Source organism: Canis lupus, chromosome 12 (assembly GCF_003254725.2).
Source record: "Canis lupus dingo isolate Sandy chromosome 12, ASM325472v2, whole genome shotgun sequence".
In the NCBI taxonomy this organism is placed as follows: Eukaryota; Metazoa; Chordata; class Mammalia; order Carnivora; family Canidae; genus Canis; species Canis lupus.
Window position 1 is genome coordinate 32,961,666 of NC_064254.1, and position 18,891 is coordinate 32,980,556.

An 18,891-nucleotide genomic window follows, 5' to 3' on the forward strand; every position below is an offset into this window, starting at 1 on the left:
GACCCATGTTGGTTGGAGTGAGGGAGGAAGAGCCATATGTGATCTGCATTCTCATGGGGGTCTTTTATTTCATTAGCTCCGGGTTTGCCAGGCTCACCAGGTGCCCCAGGGCCACAGGGCCCCCCAGGACCTAGTGGAAGATGTAATCCAGAAGATTGCCTCTATCCTGTGTCTCATGCTCGTCAGCGGACAGGTGGGAAATAAATACACCTGAGGAAGACTTGACATTGGAGCTATCTTAATACTATCAAACCCTCATGATATGTGGGTGGCTTTTTTTTCATTTTGGTTTTTGGTAGGCCAGACATTAAAAGCACAATTGGAATCCTATTCCTATAGTAATTGGGATATCATCATTTTCATCTTTTCCCAAATTCATTCCATATGTTTTGCTTCACCATTACTATGATTTTTATTCAGGATCTTCTATGAAGTAAGCAAGCAAATCTTATCATTAATTCTTCTTCAAGATGAAATTACATCTTTCGAGTTAGTAGGCTGAGGGTGATGTATATTTTCTAATCTTATCAACTTGTCTTTGGCCTTTGATTTCTGAATTTTTAAGTTTCAGATTTAAAGATTTCTTGGAGTTTAAATTTACCATCATTGCTAAAGATTTCAACTTTTTCGACATAATGCATTGCTCCTGCTCAATGTTTTTGACTACTTTTATAGCTGAAGAATTCTTATACTATCCTATATCCATCCTGCTTATGCAGAGAAATAGGCAATAAGAGCTTCACTTCATAACTCATTTTGGAAAAAAACCAGGAAGCTATTTTATCAGGGAACCCCAAACCCACCATAGCCAATGACTGAAATGATTTTGTTAATTCTGTATGAGCTCAGTTCAAAGTAGTCACCACTGGCATGAATATGTGCTGCATGAAAAGAAGAGAACAAAGTCCAATTGTATGACAGTTCCACAAGAAAAGCCCAATACTGCAGTCTCTTCACTGAGCTTCTCATTTGGGGAACAGAAGGCAGTTTCCCCTAAGAGATATTTGATGGTGAAGGCATCAAGCTGTCTTTGGTACCTTTGAAGCTGAAATGGCCTAGCAAGGCTTTGGAGTCCTTGTATCCATTACTCTTCCAACTGGATAACTCTTCGGTTTTAAGACAAGAACTGGCCATCAGAACAAAGACAGGATTTGTAGCAATTGGGAAAGAAACTCCTTGATCTAGAAGATGATGGTGTGATGTCTGCACATGCATATTGAGGAGGGGAAGCCCAAAAGCTCTTATGGAGAAACATTATTCTCAGGAAGCTGCAGCAAGAGGTACAGGGAAGCCAAGGAAAGCCATGGGACATGCAAGTAGTGCTCAGACCAAAGAGTTAGCACTAACTTCAGGGGGAACAGACATGCAAAGACCGCATCCTCTGACAAGGAGCGAAAGTACAGTGATCACCAACCCAATTACTTACTAAAGTATTTTTATTGCCTAGCTATACATTATTCTGAGAGGTTGAAAACCACTGAACATTGGGCATGAGGATGCTGCTGAAATCTAAGCGGTGAGTGTGTGGCCCAGAGCCCTCCTGCCACAGAGATGTGGAAGCCCCACCTCTTCAAAGAGCAGTGCAAATTCTAGTTTGGCTAGAACAGGCTAGAATGGTTGCTTTTATCTGTTCATTGAAAAAATGAATTTAGAGAGACAAGCCCACTGAGATTGGAACAAGCTGTGAACAGGGCTGTGTAGGGAGGCTTTTGTTGAAATGCACCCATGATTTGAACTGGTTTTCATTATAGATGAATGAACTGCTTGCTGGTCAGGTACTGTTTATACGGCTGTGCACACACACAACCTTTGAGTTATTTCATATTGAATTATGCTGTATATTTCAATTCCAGGTTTGTTTATTTTATTCTCTAAGGTTATCTTATTTATTTCAAATGTTTTTAACTTTAAATTGATTTTTCTTCATTTTCTTTCCTGTGCAATACCTACAATGGTGCTGTGTTTTAGATGACACGATTAGAGTATACATATGCATTTTCTTAGTGAAATGATAAATTATCCCTCCCAGAAATGTACAGAGATCCAAAATCTGGTGCTATGTGTATATCTTGAGCTTTTAATTTGTTGAACTTTAATTTTTTGAATTTTCTGAAAGCTTACAACTCATTTGCCACTCCTTAATTTACTTGAACTTGTCATGAAGCTACACATTTTATATGTTTTCAAAGATTATTTTTTCACATTATTTGATAGGTTGTTTATCCTTTTGCCTCTTTGCTAACCCAGAAATACTTATTTTAGCATGTTCATGTTTTCATGAATTTTTTTGCTGATGGTGATCAATGTATTTTTTCCTTGTTTTCTTTGAGTTTCACATAGTCATAAAGACTCAGTTCATTTTCTTGTTTTATAACTTCTGTTCATTTTAATTCCACAGAATATATCATGCATCCTTTCTCACCAATTGTATATTTAGGAACCTTTATTTTTCTAAATTCCATTAATGCTGGGTTGGTTTACTCCTATTCCAAGAATTGGATTTATTCAGGTGATTTAAGGAGGATGGAGAATTTGATGTTATATGATGCATATTACACAGTAGAGCTCGTTGATTCAAGCTCATTTGTTATAACTGACTTAACCTACCTTTGGCATAAGTAGAAAAACGGGACGGAGTCCACATGCAACGAGCTCCTCTCACCCTACGTATCATTTACCCACCAACACCTGTTCTTGTCTCCCACAAGCAAGAGCAGTGAGAAAGGCTGGGCCCAGCTAACACAACACCAAACAAAATGGACATTCAGCAGTTGCCTAATTCCCTTAATATTAAGAAAGTGGATAATTAAGGCCTCAAAGTAGGGTGGGATATCTTCCCCTACATAACGTGGTGGTTGCAAACTCTGTTGTATCATTTTATTCCATTCCAAAGCATTTGTTTACTTTCAGATAGATGTCAGTGGTGTCTACAGCAGGGAAGAAGAATTATCAAATTTCCTGAATTAAAAAAAAAAAAAAAAACAAATTTCCTGAATTATCTCTTATTTGGATTCCAGAATAATTATAGGCCAGGATGACAATTAGTAATTAAAACTAGGTTTGCCCTATATAAGTAGGTTTAGGTTCCAGTCTAACATTTTATACCAAGATCAATTAACACTTTCAGATAAAATTCTTTCTAAGCAAAGAACAAGATATGACTTCAATTAATATTCATAGCCTTTGGAATCTAAAGAAAAAGGAAGAATAATTCATGAGTTTGTTCATTGTTCTTTCCTACTGAATACATTAACCACTTCTTCCTAACTATAAGAGAAACACGCCAGTCTTAACCGTGAAATTTCTCACTATGTGATCACAGTAATTTAATTAATGATTTTAAAGTAATCCCATACATATCTCTATATTTCATGACATTGTTGAAATTATAAATTTTGTCACTTGCAGAACTTAAGTAATTATCTTAAGATATGTTATAATAATGCCATTTAATGTTTGGATTATAAAATATTTTTTTATGAATATGTTTTAGGAGTTAAATAAGACTTAGCTTTTCTGCAGTCTTTCTCTTCTGTTGAGAAACTATGATATACCTCCTTTTGTCCACAAGATGGTGTTTAAAGAGATTTGAATCAGAAGAACTGAACAGACTTGCAGAAATACAAGGCTAGAAATAGTTTAGTGGACAACTAAATCAGACCCTTGCCTTTGCACTTATTTTATTTTTTTTACTTTTGTAAATAATTTCTTATCAATTTGTGTTTTGTTAATTTGTTTTGTTAATTTATGTTCTTCCTCATTTTAAGTATCTTTATGAAGAAGGCACAATAACCTGTGATTCCTTGGCTGTTTCCACTTTATTTCTTAAGTGGATTTATATACCTGGTTAACTTGCAACTTTACTATTGGTAACTTTAGTTTGTATACAACCCTCATATTTTAGTGATTAACATGAAAACACCTACTTTTCATCCTACTTTTTTGACAGGATACTCTCTTTTGATGGACAAGTAAAAAGCACTTAGCTTATCTCAAGAAGTAGACCACATTGTATAAAATTATACAATATCTAAATCTCCATATTGTTCAAGATACTTAAAATTTTTAAATTTAAAAATTAGATTTGTACAATGTTTCTATTTTTCTAGAAATATATCATTATTTACAAAAGCAAGATAAGCATCACTATTTTTCAAATTACCATTATAATTTTCCTAACGGTGGTAATAATACCCTGAGATTGAGAATTTCTAGGTTAAATTATATTCTTCAGTTTTTTTCAATGAATTCTCAGAATCATTTTGCAGATTGGTTCATTGCTTTTGTTCTTCATTTTTTTTCACATTTGCCTGTGTTCACTTTCTTAAGACACATAAGTGTTTATTGTTCTTTCTTCCCAATGTTCTCTCTTAGTACTTTAGTATTGAGGGACATGCCCTTTATCTCAACCCCTTCTATCCTCTTTCCTCTCACAGAGACTACACAGGCTTCTCAGAGGAGGAAATGAAGGAAAGAATTGAATTTGTATCTTTTATGCCTTGGTATTTCTAAGTGACTTAGCCCATTGAAGTCATTGATTAGTTGGCTGGCAGTGGTAGCATTAATTCTATTAATTTTTAATCACTAGGAAACTCAGGAAACAAGACAAATGGATGTCTTCAGTTTTACTATGTTGGGTAGCTGGAGCTATAATCCAAACATTTTACTCAACAAAATCATGCCAGACTAACTGATCGATTTAAACTGAATGAAGAACTCATTGAGCACAGAGAAAATTCACTCAGACAAGCAGACCCAAAAGAGCAAGAACTTACCTCAAAGATAAGGCAGGTTTATAAAACCAAAGCCAGGTCTAAAAAATTTTGTGTTCAGATAATACAGTAATAAGTGATAGGTACATGGTACTACTCAAGGAGTTAGCTACTTGCTTTATGTATTTGTCAAAAGTGAATGCTAATCAAGTAGGAGATTTCATTAAACTTACGCGGTATTTCAATAAGAATTAAGTTTATCATAAAGGTGTGTGTAGTCTGACCGTAATAAGCTTATGGATATAAAGATGCTAATTAATTTACATTTTTTTAATTTTGCTGTATTATTTAAAGTATATTGTAGGGATAAATATTTTTCAGTGTACTGATGTATTTAAATTCAGATTGTTTTATGGCATATTTTATAACTATTTATTTTTAAAATGACATTTAAGGTGTATTTTTTCCCTATTTTGTTTGTTCTCTATCTTACCTCATCCAACTACTTAAGATTTCATTCGACATACTCAAGCTAAGTGGAATGGCACTAGTTTTATTCTAAATCCCACTTGGATATAATGCTTTGAAGCCTTGATTCCTCTATGTTCATGATACATAATGAGCTTTTCGCTTATCTTAGCAATAAAGGATCTGACCCTAAATCAGGGAATTCTAAGGTGTGGTTATTAACATCATTTCTACTCTTCACCGCCTCACCACTTCTTGTGGCTGAAGCTCCACACTTCAGTTCCATTCTGGTAGGTCTCAACCACAAAGATGCCCCCAAAGCACTCGCATACCAAGCATGAGCCACACAGATGTCCAGGGAACCTGTAAACTGGACTATTGCAGGTTCATGTTTATACTGTGCTGGAAATTATGCTTTTGCTTGTCACAGGAATCAGTGCTTGGTTCACAATAATTAAGTTTATTACCCATCTCCCTGGGAGCTCATAAAAAGCCTGGTCTAATGATTGTGGATAAAGATTACAAGCAGAAACAAAAGTCGGAGAACGATCCATCCTTTGCAGCTTTTGTCCTACAAAAGTGATCGCCTCACTAAAGTCATTTAAGACTCATTGGTATAGAGGGGCCTGAGCAAGATAAGAAATATCACAGTTAACTCTCATAAATATAAGCTCTTATGTCATTAATGATAAGGAAATAAGAAACATAGCATGTTTATTTAACAGAAATTGATTTTATCAAAATATGCCAGTGGATTTACATGTCTGCTTAGACTGGGAAATGATTTACATAGTTCTTAACTATTCTCATCTTCAGGTCCCCTTATTATATAATAAATTAACCAGGTGCTCTCTAAGGAATATTCTCAAGCCTTTTCTCAGACAGATTTTCAACTTGGAGGCTAATGACAAATTCAAATAAATCTTAAAAAGAAAAGTAGTTTCTTGGAGCCAGTTTCCCTCATTTGTTCTCTCTCTAGCTATTCTTAGAAAACTTGTTGGAATCAAGAGTAAGATGTGGAAGCATGTGAAGGAGAAAGGACAGATTGCCGTTTATTAAGACTAAAAATAATATGATTGTTCCCTTTCTGATAACTGGATCTAACAAATATATTACACTTCCCCTCACTAATCATTTAAAGAGCATTTGAGCATGTGTATTTACAGTCATACCTTATAATGGTTAACAATTTTTACTTAATATTTACTGAACCATATGCACTTAATACCACCATTCCAGATCAAAAACTCACTGAATACAATTAAGTACAACTGAAGAGTATTTTACTCAATTAAAAAAAAATACGTGGCCTATATTTATAGAGCACAAGTATTCTTTATTAAAAATATTTAAAACCACTTATGTCCATTGCAAAATTTATAAGTGGCAAAATCACTACTTTGCCAGTACTTTTTCTCATTAGTACTTTTTCACTTCTTTTGCCAGGGCTAACAGAAAAAGGGGATTTTCTTTATATTTGGTATGATTCTATGTATTTTTAGTTATCTTCTTCCTATATTAATTTTTAATTATAGATATTATATGTCAGAAACACTGTTGCAGCCAAAAAATCAAATAATACAGTCAGAGGTGATCTTCTAAAGCAGGGATTTACATCAGCTTATTTCAGATGGCAAATAAGTCAGATTTTAGTAATGTTGAAGAATAGCAATATTCATTTAGACAGCTTGACATATAAAGTGTCTATAATCAAATCAATCACATAATTGATATGACTACTCATTCATACTCTTCTGCTAGACAGAAGTCAATTATCCCAAACCATGCCAGTGAATTTTTGTGCTCACTCAACCTGGGAAGTGATTTCCATAGTTCTTAACCAACCTGTCAGATATTTGGGATGAAAATCATATCGTAATGCCATAGAAGCACTGACTAGAAATAAATGAGCAATCATTTGTCCTTGAGTAACATGCCAGTCTCTAACCAACCTTAATTATTCACAGACTCTTCTCTCAGAGAGTGCTTCATCCAACTTTTAAAAATACCTCAAAGATGTTTGGAAATATCTATTTTGCTAGAGAGAAAGATTTGGCTTAATTAAATATCAACGCTCTTTCACTGAAGAGGATTTGCTGGATGTTTTTCTTTGCAATTTCTCAGTCAAGTATTTACTGCTTCTGTAAACTATTTCACTTAACTGAATTTACAATGGATTGTTCCCACCATTTGGAATGTGCTGGTTTGCATAATCTATTTGTAAGTGGTTGTTTCCAATATTGCTTATGGTATCCGTGGAGCTTGTTCAGCCTTTTATATATCAAGTTTGTAAAATAGTTAAATGAACTATTCTTTGAAATTTTATTTTTTAAAAATTTTCTTATGAATACAATATTATAGAACTGGGAAACCTATTTATTTGGTTAATTTTTCTTTTGCTGTATTTGATTATGTCACTCCAGTAAAAATAAAACCATCTTTGTGAAAAGATAAAGTAATGCCTTTGCATTTATTTGGTTAGATGTTGCAGTACCTAAAAAGGTCTGCCATTTATATAAAGATCATTTTAAGTAGTTAGATATCTCTATTTCCAAAAATTATCCATTCCACATGAAGGAAAAACATCCTTCTCAGTGTGTGTAAATGGCGCTCATTTTTGTAACCAAGTTGGAATCATTTTCCTTAGCACAATTCATGCTCAAAGCACAGAACTAGATGCCATAAGCAGCTTTAAAGAAATCCAAATATGGGAGAGGGGGGGAGTACCTGGATGGCTCACTTGGTAGAGCGTACGCAACTCTTGATCTCAGGGTCATGAGTTCAAGCCCCATGTTGGGTGTGGAGATTACTTAAATAAATAAATCTTTTTTAAAAATTAAAAAAAATACAAATTATGTAATGATTGATTTGGCCAAGCAAATAGGTCTAAAACTTTTGAATGTATAGCAAGTAAACACAAGAAAAAGATCGTATCAAAGACCCTATTAGGGCTCACTCCCCCTTGACTTGAGAGAACTGAATTCCATAAACTAATTGAAGATATTGACTGTTTTGAGCACTGTGCTATGCCCTTGGGAGAAGTTACTTGTGTGCACTATGACATAAAATTAATATATTAAGTCTGATCAATAGTTCATAGAAATGTCGATAAAACAGCCCGGCAATATGACTATGTAAATAGTAATAAAGTGTTTCAGTGGTCGGGCAATACCTATCTTATTGATAAGAATACAGTGTTTTAGCTGAGCTGTCGTTATAAAATGTCTAAGAAAAATAGTGAAACATAAATCATTTTTGCAGCAGTGAAGTTCTGAATAGAAAGAAACTAACAAACCAATGAAATGAAAGCAGTGGTTCCTAACCTAGAAACCAAGCACTTATGTGGTCTATGAAGTCTGAAATAGTCTGCAAACATGTTTGTACATATGCACTCATGTGTTTTCTAGGTGATGACCCCATAGCTTTCATTAAAATTTCAAAAAGTCCTTGAAGCTTTCCCCTATGGTAGCACACATACATACAAAGAACTTCTGTCACAGGGTAACACCCACTGAGGAACAGGAAGGGCTTTTTAATTTCTCTATAGAAAAAAAAAGCACTAATATAAACGTGACTATGGAAATACCAGTAATTTAAAATTTTTCAGTGTTCCTAAGTTCAGGGACTTCTTTCATTGAACATGATTAATCATAAGAAAACATGCAAGAGATTAAGAAACCATATTTATTTCTTCTTTGGTACAACCAGGGATGTTACCTCAAACCTTGAAAATAAATAATCTCATTAAAACTTATGAATGACAGGATATTAAAATTCCTTCTTTGCTTCACATAGAAGAGCTAAGAAAAATTAATGGTTTTGGGATACAGTACAGTTCAACAAAAATCCAGGCTGACTACAAAAACCAACACGTGCCATTAGGAAATCATTGCATGCGGCCCAGCATGCTCTTGCCACTGCCAAGGGGACACAATGATGGGCATTTTAAGCACCAGTTCTATTGACTACTATGAGGTTTCTTCCTAACTAGTCTGATAATCCTCTGTATAAACGAAACAGTAATCTGAGAACAACAGCTAAATAAAAAATGAAAATAACTACTACAGCTAAGGGAAACCAAACAGTCGTTCTTGTTTATTGGCACAAAGGCCCATGATGTGTCACATGTGTACAGCACACTAAAGTTCAACATCCTGGGAATAGGATTATAAATTTATTTAAAGGAAGGGTTTTAGGTTTTTGTTGTTTTTTCTTTCTTTTTTTTTTTTATCTGATGACTCTCCTGTCTCCCCTCCAAGGGAAAGGGAAGAGCATTTATTGAATAGCACCATTGTTTTAAATCTGTCAAATAAGACATGTAATAACAATGAAGGTAATGCATTGTCATCTTTTGCCTTGGCTTCGGTGGTGTTTCTCCTTCAAGCTCCTTTGCCAGACATGGTTTTTGCAGACAGCCATGCAGCACTAAGCTTTTCACTGGTCAGGCCCTTTGCTAAACGCCCGTTGCCCAGCCTGCATGGTGCAGGAGGCTGGCTCACAAAACCCAGGAGGGCCAGGAGGGCCTGGAGGACCAGGTACACCAGGAATTCCTGCCACCCCTGGGGGGCCTCGTTCACCATCCCGGCCATTCCTCCCGTAGCTGGCAGGACCAGGCTCACCTGAAACACAAATGATTGCATACATGAACAAGAGAGCCCCAATGGCTGTGAACTGTCCCAAGGCACTGGATTGCCTCCCCTAGCCCAGCAGGGTGCACAGAGGGCCTTAGTAAGTGCTTTTGGAAAGGATGGATGGAGACCGATGATGATGATGATGGTGATGATGATGATGATGATGATGATGATAAAATTCCTCCACTGGACTTGGATTTCTTAGAAATTAAAAATGGAAGGAGACCTCAGCATCTCTAGTATGTTGGCTTCTAGCCACATAGGTCTATTGAGCACTGAAATGTACTAAGCCATATTGGGATGAACTGTAAGTGTAAAACACACTGGAATTTTGAAAACTTGGTATAAATTTTTAAAATATATTTCATTAACAATTCTTGTTTTTATTACATAATAAAATGATAATATTTTGGACACCATGGGTTAAATAAACTATAATAAAACTAATTTCACCTGATTCTTTGCATTTGTTAATGTGGCTACTAGCAGATTTAAAATTATGCACACAACTCTCCTTGTGGCTTGCATCATCCCTAATAGGTGATCAATCTCCAGGCAGGGAGTAAAAGTATAGCTCAGTGATTAGAAGAACAAGATTTAAAGACAGGTCTTGCTCTGCCATTTGTGAATAGGGTGATGTTAGCAAGTCACTAACCTTTCAGTTTCTTCATCTACAAGACAGGATGATACCTTCCTTAAAACTAAATTCCATGCCTTGAAAGCATCTAATAAATAGGTGCTATTATAATCATTATCAGTGATTGATGTCTTAGAAGCCTATGTAAAGCACCTACAAAGGTCCCAGATGTTTTCCCATCAGGGGCTCACCCCTATGTGAACTTTTATGAGGGCCTAAGTGCCTAGGGAGCATTTTTTCCCGTTGTCATATTCAAAGGTTGTTTGATCACCCAGTGGAGCATATTCTCTGAGGCAGGGCACCCCATAACAGGAATTTAGGCTATTTACCCAACCCAGCATACAAGCAGTGTTTTCATCCTATTAGCGTAAAGATGGCAGGAAGAAATTGATGTAAAACAACCTGTATGTGCCACGATGATATGGTTTTATAGAGATCTCATTCCATCTCAGCCATCTTACCTCGGGCATTTAGCCAAAACACTGAACATGTTCAATTATATATTTGCTTAGATTTAATTACTTTCCTTCTTTCTCAGTGGTTTTCTTTTTCTTTTCTATTTTAGTGGTCTTATTACACATGTCTTTTATTGGTCTTATTCTAATGGCCTACTCTTATTAAGTGGCCTTATTATATATATCTCACATACTTCTATAAGGAAGACAGAGATCCTAATTTATATATAAGATCTCATTCTTCCTGTTATGCCTACAATTAGATCCACACAAAAGCAATAATATAGAACAAAGCATTATTAAGTTTTAAAAGAATAATTATCTTTGATTCTATCCATCTCAAGTCTGTAGATAAGCAGAGATGTAAGTAATTTTCCCTTATTTATCCCATAAGCTTCTATTTAACTATATTAAGTTGTAATGAAGCATATGATTATATGTTTTCCTCTTAAGACAAGGCCCCTGAGGAAGTTTTTCCTTAATCAGCAGCACCTATAAATAAGCCTCTAGCAGAGCCTATTCAGGTCTCCTGACACAAGTGGGTTTTTTTTTTTTTTTTTTTTTTTTTTTTGGTTTAAAAGGCCAGGGCAGCCCGGGGGGCTCAGCGGTTTAATGCTGCCTTCAGCCCAGGGCTGGATCCTGGAGATCCAGGATCGAGTCCCACGTCGGGCTCCCTGCATGGAGCCTGCTTCTCCCTCTACCTGTGTCTCTGGTCTCTGCCTCTCTCTCTCTCTCTCTCATAAAATATATATATATATATACCAGATAAAGGTGCATATAAAGGGTAACTTTCATACACCTTATAAGCAGTACGTTCTCATGGAGACACACCAGATCTGCCTTCACAAAATCAAATCAAGATGAAGAGGAGAAAATACCCAAAGGAGAGGTCACAAACCAAATGACCACAGAGGTGAAGTGGGTAATGTAGATCAGGGTGGGCAAACATGCAGTAGGTAACCCATGAGCCAACTCCTGTTTTTGTAAATAGTTTTATTAGAACAGAGCCATGATCACTTGTTTATGTATTGCCCACAGTTGCCTTTGTCCTACAAGGACAGAGCTGTATAATCCACAGAGCCCACAGGGCCCACAGATCCAAAAAATCTGGTCCTTTAAGGAGAAAGTTTCCTGACCCTTAAGGTAGTAAAGAAATGGCCCTGGATTAAGAAATGCTGTGCTATCTTTAGGAGAAGAAAACTGATAATACAAGTATAATGAAAACTCCCAGGATGCCTGGATGGCTCATGAGATTCCTGGGTGGCTCAGTGGTTGAGCATCTGCCTTCAGCTCAGGGTGTGATCCCAGGGTTCTGGGATGGAGCCCTCCAATGGGCTCCCTACGGGAAGCCTGCTTCTCCCTCTGCCTGTGTCTCTGCCTCTCTGTGTGTGTGTCTCTCATGAATAAATAAAAATAAAATCTTAAAAAAAAAAAGAAAGAAAACTCTCATCAGTGTTAGGGAGGCAATAGAGAGGACGGAGGTCTGTGGCAAAGCAGAGAGTGGTTGTCTGCTCCAGCCAACAGCTGCCATGAGAGAAGATGGGCAGTGCCTGCAGATAATTGTCAAGGAAAGCTGGAAGCTGCATTGTTCAATCTCTCAGTTTCTAAGTGTTAGCAACTATCTCAAATTTCTATTTAACATTTGTAGAGCCAGCCTCTTGCCTAAAACCTTACATTTAAGAGAATTTATTCTCTACTACATAACAATATTAGAAAGCAGAAGGAAAGCTTTTTAGGTTTTCATATTTAGTTCCCTATTATCACATTCCAGGAGAGGCTTTCACTTGCTGCATTTATTCCAGAAAGAGCTGATGAAGCCGTCCTGTATACCCACAATTTATTTTGTGTAAAGCACATCTAGTCCATTTCTCCTTTGGGCAAATACAGCTTTTGATGTTGTCATTGTTGTCATCCTCCTCATCATCACACTTATTAAATGCTTCTGCTTTACAATGGCCATGAACTGTGCTCATTATTGATCCTATTTTCCTCTTCTGTGAACTGAGAGTTAAGAAGGCTAAATAATCGTCCATGGTCACACAGCTATAGGATGCTGCAGCTAGAAACAAGGGCCCTTCACCACTACCCCAACCTAACCCTATTTACATACTCACTGATTAGCTAGTTTTGCGGAGGTGTGTGTATGTGTGATTGCGAGTGCATGTGCCCACGTGTGTGGGTGGGAGGGTGTTTTTTGTTTAATTCTTTGGGCCTGAAATGACTAGGAAGTAAAAAGAGGCACAATAATCAAGTTGGTACTGATTCATCTGGAGCTCTATCATAACAAACCAAAGATATTTTTTCTGAGGTTTTGTCCTGTACAAATGACCAGAGGGAAAAAACAGCTATCATGTAACATAGCATCAGTTCTGGTGAGTCTAGACCCTGGGCATTTAATTTCAAATGTTCCTGTTATTGATTTAAGAGTGTAATTTTGGGGCGACGCTATGTCACAGTCCATTCAAGGAGTCCAGCAGTTGCATTAGCGAATATCTATAAACTACCCTCCAACTCCTGAGAAGAAAGCAGATCTGACGTGTTCTCATTCTGCCTCATGGGTATTTTAGCTCCACTAATTAACTGAAGACTACACAGTTTTCTGAAATTCAAGGACCTATAAAAACATTATTGCCAAACGTTATTTTTTAAAATGACCATGTCATTCTCTGTATGAACACTAGAGGGTAGTCATGCTACATTGATGGAGGCCAGTCCAGCTGGACGGTTCTGAAGGATTTAATAGATGCCCAGAGTGAAAGGGACTATGTATAAAGGCCTTAAACAAAAAACAACCTGCAAGTAATTTTCAGCATTAATTTGGTGATTTATCCATGGGTTATGTGAAATGTTTATATGTGCCAGGGACTTCCTTGCATTTCTTACCTTATGCTGTGCTTATTTTTGTGGTGTTTGTCAAAGCATACATGTCTAAGGAATTGGCATAAAGTGGTTTGTTTATATAAAATCCCAGTAGCCAAATAAAATAAATGCAGTGATGGAACTAGGATAAATGGCCACTGCTAAACTAGCCTAAACTGACTGTGTCATTGGTTTGGGGCTTCTTGGTTTTTTTTCCACTCAATATTCACAAGCAAAGTTCACCTATGTGAAAATTTTGCAAAAGAAACCTAAATAGCCCAGTTGCCTAGTGTGACCCAGCACAAAGCCGGCTCTACCCTTCTCTCCTTGTCCAAGAAGCGAAAGCATGTCCGCTCACAAGCCACATTCCTGGTAGTCACATCCATATGAGTCCCTAGTTAACTGGCTTCTTTCCTTCATGAGCTTGCACAGTGGAGATCAGGACCTATTATTAAACATTTTTCCTTAAAAATCCACAGAGTACCAAGGAATTGGCCCCAAGTGGGCAAGTTTGGCGGTAGCAGGCGTAGAGTTTCTCTTAATGAGACAACTCAATCAAGCGATACTACCAAAGGCCTGTGGTAAGAAACTGAAGCTGGGGGGTGTGGGGGGGACGGGGGGGGGCGGGGGGTTGGGAGCATCTAAAGTCCCAGGTGTCTAATGTGATCCACACTGTTCCATCAGAGAGGCAGAAAAGGAACCAAGGCTCTAAATGGTTATGGGACATGCTGAAGTTATATGGCTAGAGTGGCAAAGACAAACTAATCACAGTACTAGACAGCCAGCTCATCATTTTGTCTACTGCACGAACCTGGACCTAGAAAGTATGAATATTTGTCTCTGTCACCTAATACCTGGGAGACCTTTGTCAGGGCAGGTGACCTTTGTAATATATGTGTCCTCTATTATAAACAGAGGAATACAAAATAATCATAGCTAAGTTTGCAAAATGCTGGCCATGCACCAAGCACCATTCTAAGTGTTTCACATGTATGGACACAGACCCTCCTAAATAAGTCTAGAGGGTAGATGTGGTTATTAACCTTGTCATACCGAGGAGAAACTGAAGCGCTAAGAGGTAAAGTAGCTGCAAATAAGGGAAAGAGCCGTTATTGCACCCTGAAAGCCTGACTCCACAGCCCATGCTTCTTAAATACCTACTCTGCCTACCTCCAGCTGTGAGAAACAAACTGGAAGACTTATGGGAACTTTTCAGACAACAGAGCACTATAGTCAAAATGATACAGTGTGGGTTAATAATGACCTATGGTCCATACTAACCCGTGTATCATTACAACCCCAAGGGCCACATAATACTTAACACTGAACATAATAATTAATGTATTAGTTACAGTTTTTTCAAATATATCAAGTATGTTTGCATCAGGAAGAATGAGCAAATGAACTTTCTCCATCCAGGAGGATTTAAGTCCCGAATCAAAGTCCCAGTAGGGACAACAAAGAAGGTCACAGGATGTCCTGTTCCGCAGGCTCTTTCAGGTACCAGACAAGTTCCTGCAAAGAGTACTATTAGAAGTTCCTCTAGACCCTAACATCCTATTAATATTATGCTTGTGACAGACAGGAAACCACATTCCTAATCACATTCCAAGCTCCACCGGGAAAATTAAAAGGCCTAGCCTCTCAGTGGACAGTGAACCAGTTCAATAATTTACTGTGAACCAGTACTCTACATTTATTATTTGGAGTCAAAGTCACCCAATGTCATAAAGCTAGTAAGTGAGAAAGTCAAGATTTGAACCCAGGATGTCTGAATTGTGGAGCTCCAAATAGCCCACTTTCAGAGTACTAGCTTTAGAGGAGGAATGACCCAAAAAGCTCTTGTTCAGGGACTGATGGATTCAAGAAATTGTTAGCTAAGCATATTCATAGTGTAGACAAGAGAATGTGAGCTGACCTAAAAGCCAAAGCATCCAGCTGGTGTCTCAGTGATTGGGGTAAACATAACCCTTTGTGCCCATGTGCTAAAAGCACTTGGAAAACTGCATGCTTTTGAAAGGTAGCCTAAACTTTTAAAATATAATCTGAAACTCAGATTTCTCACTAAATAATGTCACATAGCCTCTCAAGGGAAATATAACAAAAACGTAGACAAAGAACCAGGTTTCAGAGTGGTACCAGGAAGCAAGGGGCAAGGACTGGCAAAAGGCAGAAAAGAAAAGGTAAAGGGCAGGTTTAGCAGTCCTGAAAACGCCCATAAAATTTTTTTTTTAACAAATCTTATTTAAGTATTAAATCCAAGACCAGCTATAACAGGCAGACCTGCCCATAATGAGCTTGCCCTGACTTAACCATTTTGCCCACATATAAATGCCTGAAATGCTAAAAAGCAAATCAGGGAAGCCACTTTCTGATAGGGCAATGTCCGGAGAGTACATGTAAACCCCTCTGGGTCAGATGCAGCAGCTCTGAGCGGGTTATGGCACGTGGGGAATAATGTGTCCCCTCGTGACAGCCTGGGATGCTGCACATACAGAGCTGGTTTTGCCTCAGTCTTCCCATTTGACACTTTAAAACATGGTCTACCAACAGATTTTTTTTTAACACTAAGAGTCACCAAAAATGATAATATATTTATGATAAGATGTATTTCTGATAAAATCTTGCCAAGAATGCAAGTTGCTGGTTGAGAACTGTTACGTGGTTTGTCAACAAAATGGGAGGGGTAATTGTAAGGCAATCCTATAATAAATAATTAGGTAAATTACATGTAATATTTTTATCAGCTTTAAATCACCTATTGCTACCACTAATAAAGGAGGAAAGCACTCAGTAAATTCTATTTCCCTTTCCTCTTCTAAACATCCATGAATGAATATAGGCTTTAAAATACACTGAAATCTTCTTTTGGTCCCTTGTAGCTTCAACCAGATTTTCTTTCCTTTTCTGATCATAAAAATTTCCTTTTCCAATCACGAAAATTTATCAGTTTGTGAAAGCATCTTGACAGACTCATGAATCACAGCTTTAGCAAAGCAGTGTTTGAGCTATCTCCAAATGTATTCATATTTTTTTAAAAATTTTTAATGAGAACGCAATTCCTAGGAGCAATGAAATGGATAATGAGAAAGCAGTGATGTTTTTGGCTGCAATTAGAGTCATGATTGAATATGTAAGCTTCTGTCAGAATTAGAAAATGAGCATTTCTTTTTCTAAATTTCCCTACACCAAGTTTTCCAAATCCACTGTGCAAGCGTGGACCATCCTTTTTCTGCAGAAACTCTCACCCTGATCTCCTCAGCTCCAGGGTGTTTGGAAGCTTCCCTTAGCCACTGCCTCAGCTGCTATAAGAGTGCACTGGGAGGCTGTGTGTCATTCATGCCCTTAAACCGAACTGACTTTCCACCCTGCTAAGCTCCTTCTGTGATTGGGCTTGTAAGTCATTTCCCAGTGGATGACTGTGTGGCGGCCTGGACTATGGGGACAGAGTAGCCAGTGTGTAAAAAGAGAACAGATGCCCAGTGAGAGAATCCAGGCTCTTCAAACAGAGGCAACTTTGTCGCCTCAGCCAACACAGCTGTGATATGTGGCTTGTGCATGGCTCTTTGTGGCTATATGAATAGGAATGTTCAGGTTTATTTGGGGGAAAGGGGGGCAAGTATGGGTTGCTGGAGGGTCTGGATATTTGAAACAGGAGCTTTCAAAATAAGGTTTCAGTCACCCCCTAAGCAACATGAGTAGTTTGAAAACTTGGATTAATTTTCTTGTTGCTCTGACTTTTTTGATTAAAAAATAAGTAGAAAACTATCAACTCGGCTAAAAATGAAAGGACCTCATTCATTCAGAATTTTCTAACAAGTGCACTGTGGCTGGACCTTGACACAATTTTAAAAATCATCTATTCAATAATAATATTTTAAGCCCTGACACTTGTTTTCTCACAAGGAACACAGGCAGGATTTACAAATGATTTAACTTTTCATTAAAGTTGGTCTCAAAAAATCTGCACCAACCATTATTGAGAATCATATGATATGCTTAAGTAATCAAAGAGCAAGTCTTAAAGATGTTGTCCAATTCAGACTTCCCATGTGCTACCAATTTCTCAACCCCATGCTGCCATATAACACACTTACCTGGGAGACCTGTAGCTCCGGGCAAGCCCTTAGGACCTCTTCCTGGAGGGCCACGTTCCCCCCTTTCTCCCAAGTCACCTGCATTTCATTAAAGAAATGTTATTTTTCTGTATGTTTATAAAAAGAAAGGTTGTAGTAAATATGTAGCAAGGAAAAACTTGAGTCAATTATATGAAGAGGTCTAAGGGGAAAAAAACTCAGATAATCATATTCATCCAATGATAAACAAAATCAATCAAATGATCAACATTCACCAAAATAAAGAATCAATGGCTACCTCCTTAACATGATAAAATATAATATTTACCTCAACCCGAAAGTTAGCATAATGCTTATGAGACACACGAGAAGCAGTTCCATTATAGACAGACATTACAGAGATGCCCACTTTATCACTAGTATTTGTCATTTGGTTTGGCAGTCAAAAACATCCCTATTTTCAAGTGATATGAGTGTATGTCTTAAATCATTGAAAATCAACTCAAAGTCTACTACAAGCAATGACAGAATTCATTCAAGTAGCAAGATAGAAAATATATGAAAATCAATAGTTTTCATATACACAATCATCCGAAATCAGGTGTAGTGAAAAAAATATCCCATTTATAATAGCAATTAAATTAATAACAAGAAATAAGTTTTATCAGAAATATGCAAATCCAACATTACAAAATTAACATTTCTAAAGGACACAAAAGGACTTGTTCTTAGATGGAATGACATCATCACAAAAAGGTGTGAGTTGTCCCTAAGCTGAAGTTTTATCATGATCCCAATAAAAAAGATTTTTTTAACCAGAAATGGGGATTCTAAAGTTTATACAGAAAAACACATAAGCCAGAGTAGCTACAAAAACTCCAAAAAGCTACTCGAAGGGAATTAATCCCACCACATATTAAACCAATTAAAATGGTATAGTGCTGGAACATGGATAGACCAGTGAACCCGCCCAAAAACAGGCTCCAATATATATAGGAATTTGTTCTGTAATAAGGTGCCATCTTAAAGTGGGAAATAGTCAAACAAGTCAAA

General features: G+C 37.1%; 2 protein-coding genes across 3 annotated transcripts in view; one reads left to right on the forward strand and one right to left on the reverse strand.

Annotated features, from left to right (window-relative positions):
- COL19A1 (collagen type XIX alpha 1 chain) overlaps positions 1 to 5,388 on the forward strand; it is a 307,907-nt gene extending 302,519 nt beyond the window's left edge. For both annotated transcript variants that reach the window (XM_025444536.3, XM_025444537.3), the window contains one exon: positions 77 to 5,388. In XM_025444536.3, coding sequence (XP_025300321.1) covers positions 77 to 204 — 128 coding nt within the window. In that variant the 3' untranslated portion in view covers positions 205 to 5,388. The remainder of the gene's footprint in view (positions 1 to 76) is intronic.
- Positions 5,389 to 8,845: 3,457 nt separating this feature from the next.
- Positions 8,846 to 18,891, reverse strand: part of COL9A1 (collagen type IX alpha 1 chain) — a 90,408-nt gene continuing 80,362 nt past the window's right edge. The window contains exons 37-38 of the mRNA XM_035697416.2: positions 17,860 to 17,937; positions 8,846 to 9,799 (exon numbers count right to left, since the gene is read on the reverse strand). Coding sequence (XP_035553309.1) covers positions 9,615 to 9,799; positions 17,860 to 17,937 — 263 coding nt within the window. The 3' untranslated portion in view covers positions 8,846 to 9,614. The remainder of the gene's footprint in view (positions 9,800 to 17,859; positions 17,938 to 18,891) is intronic.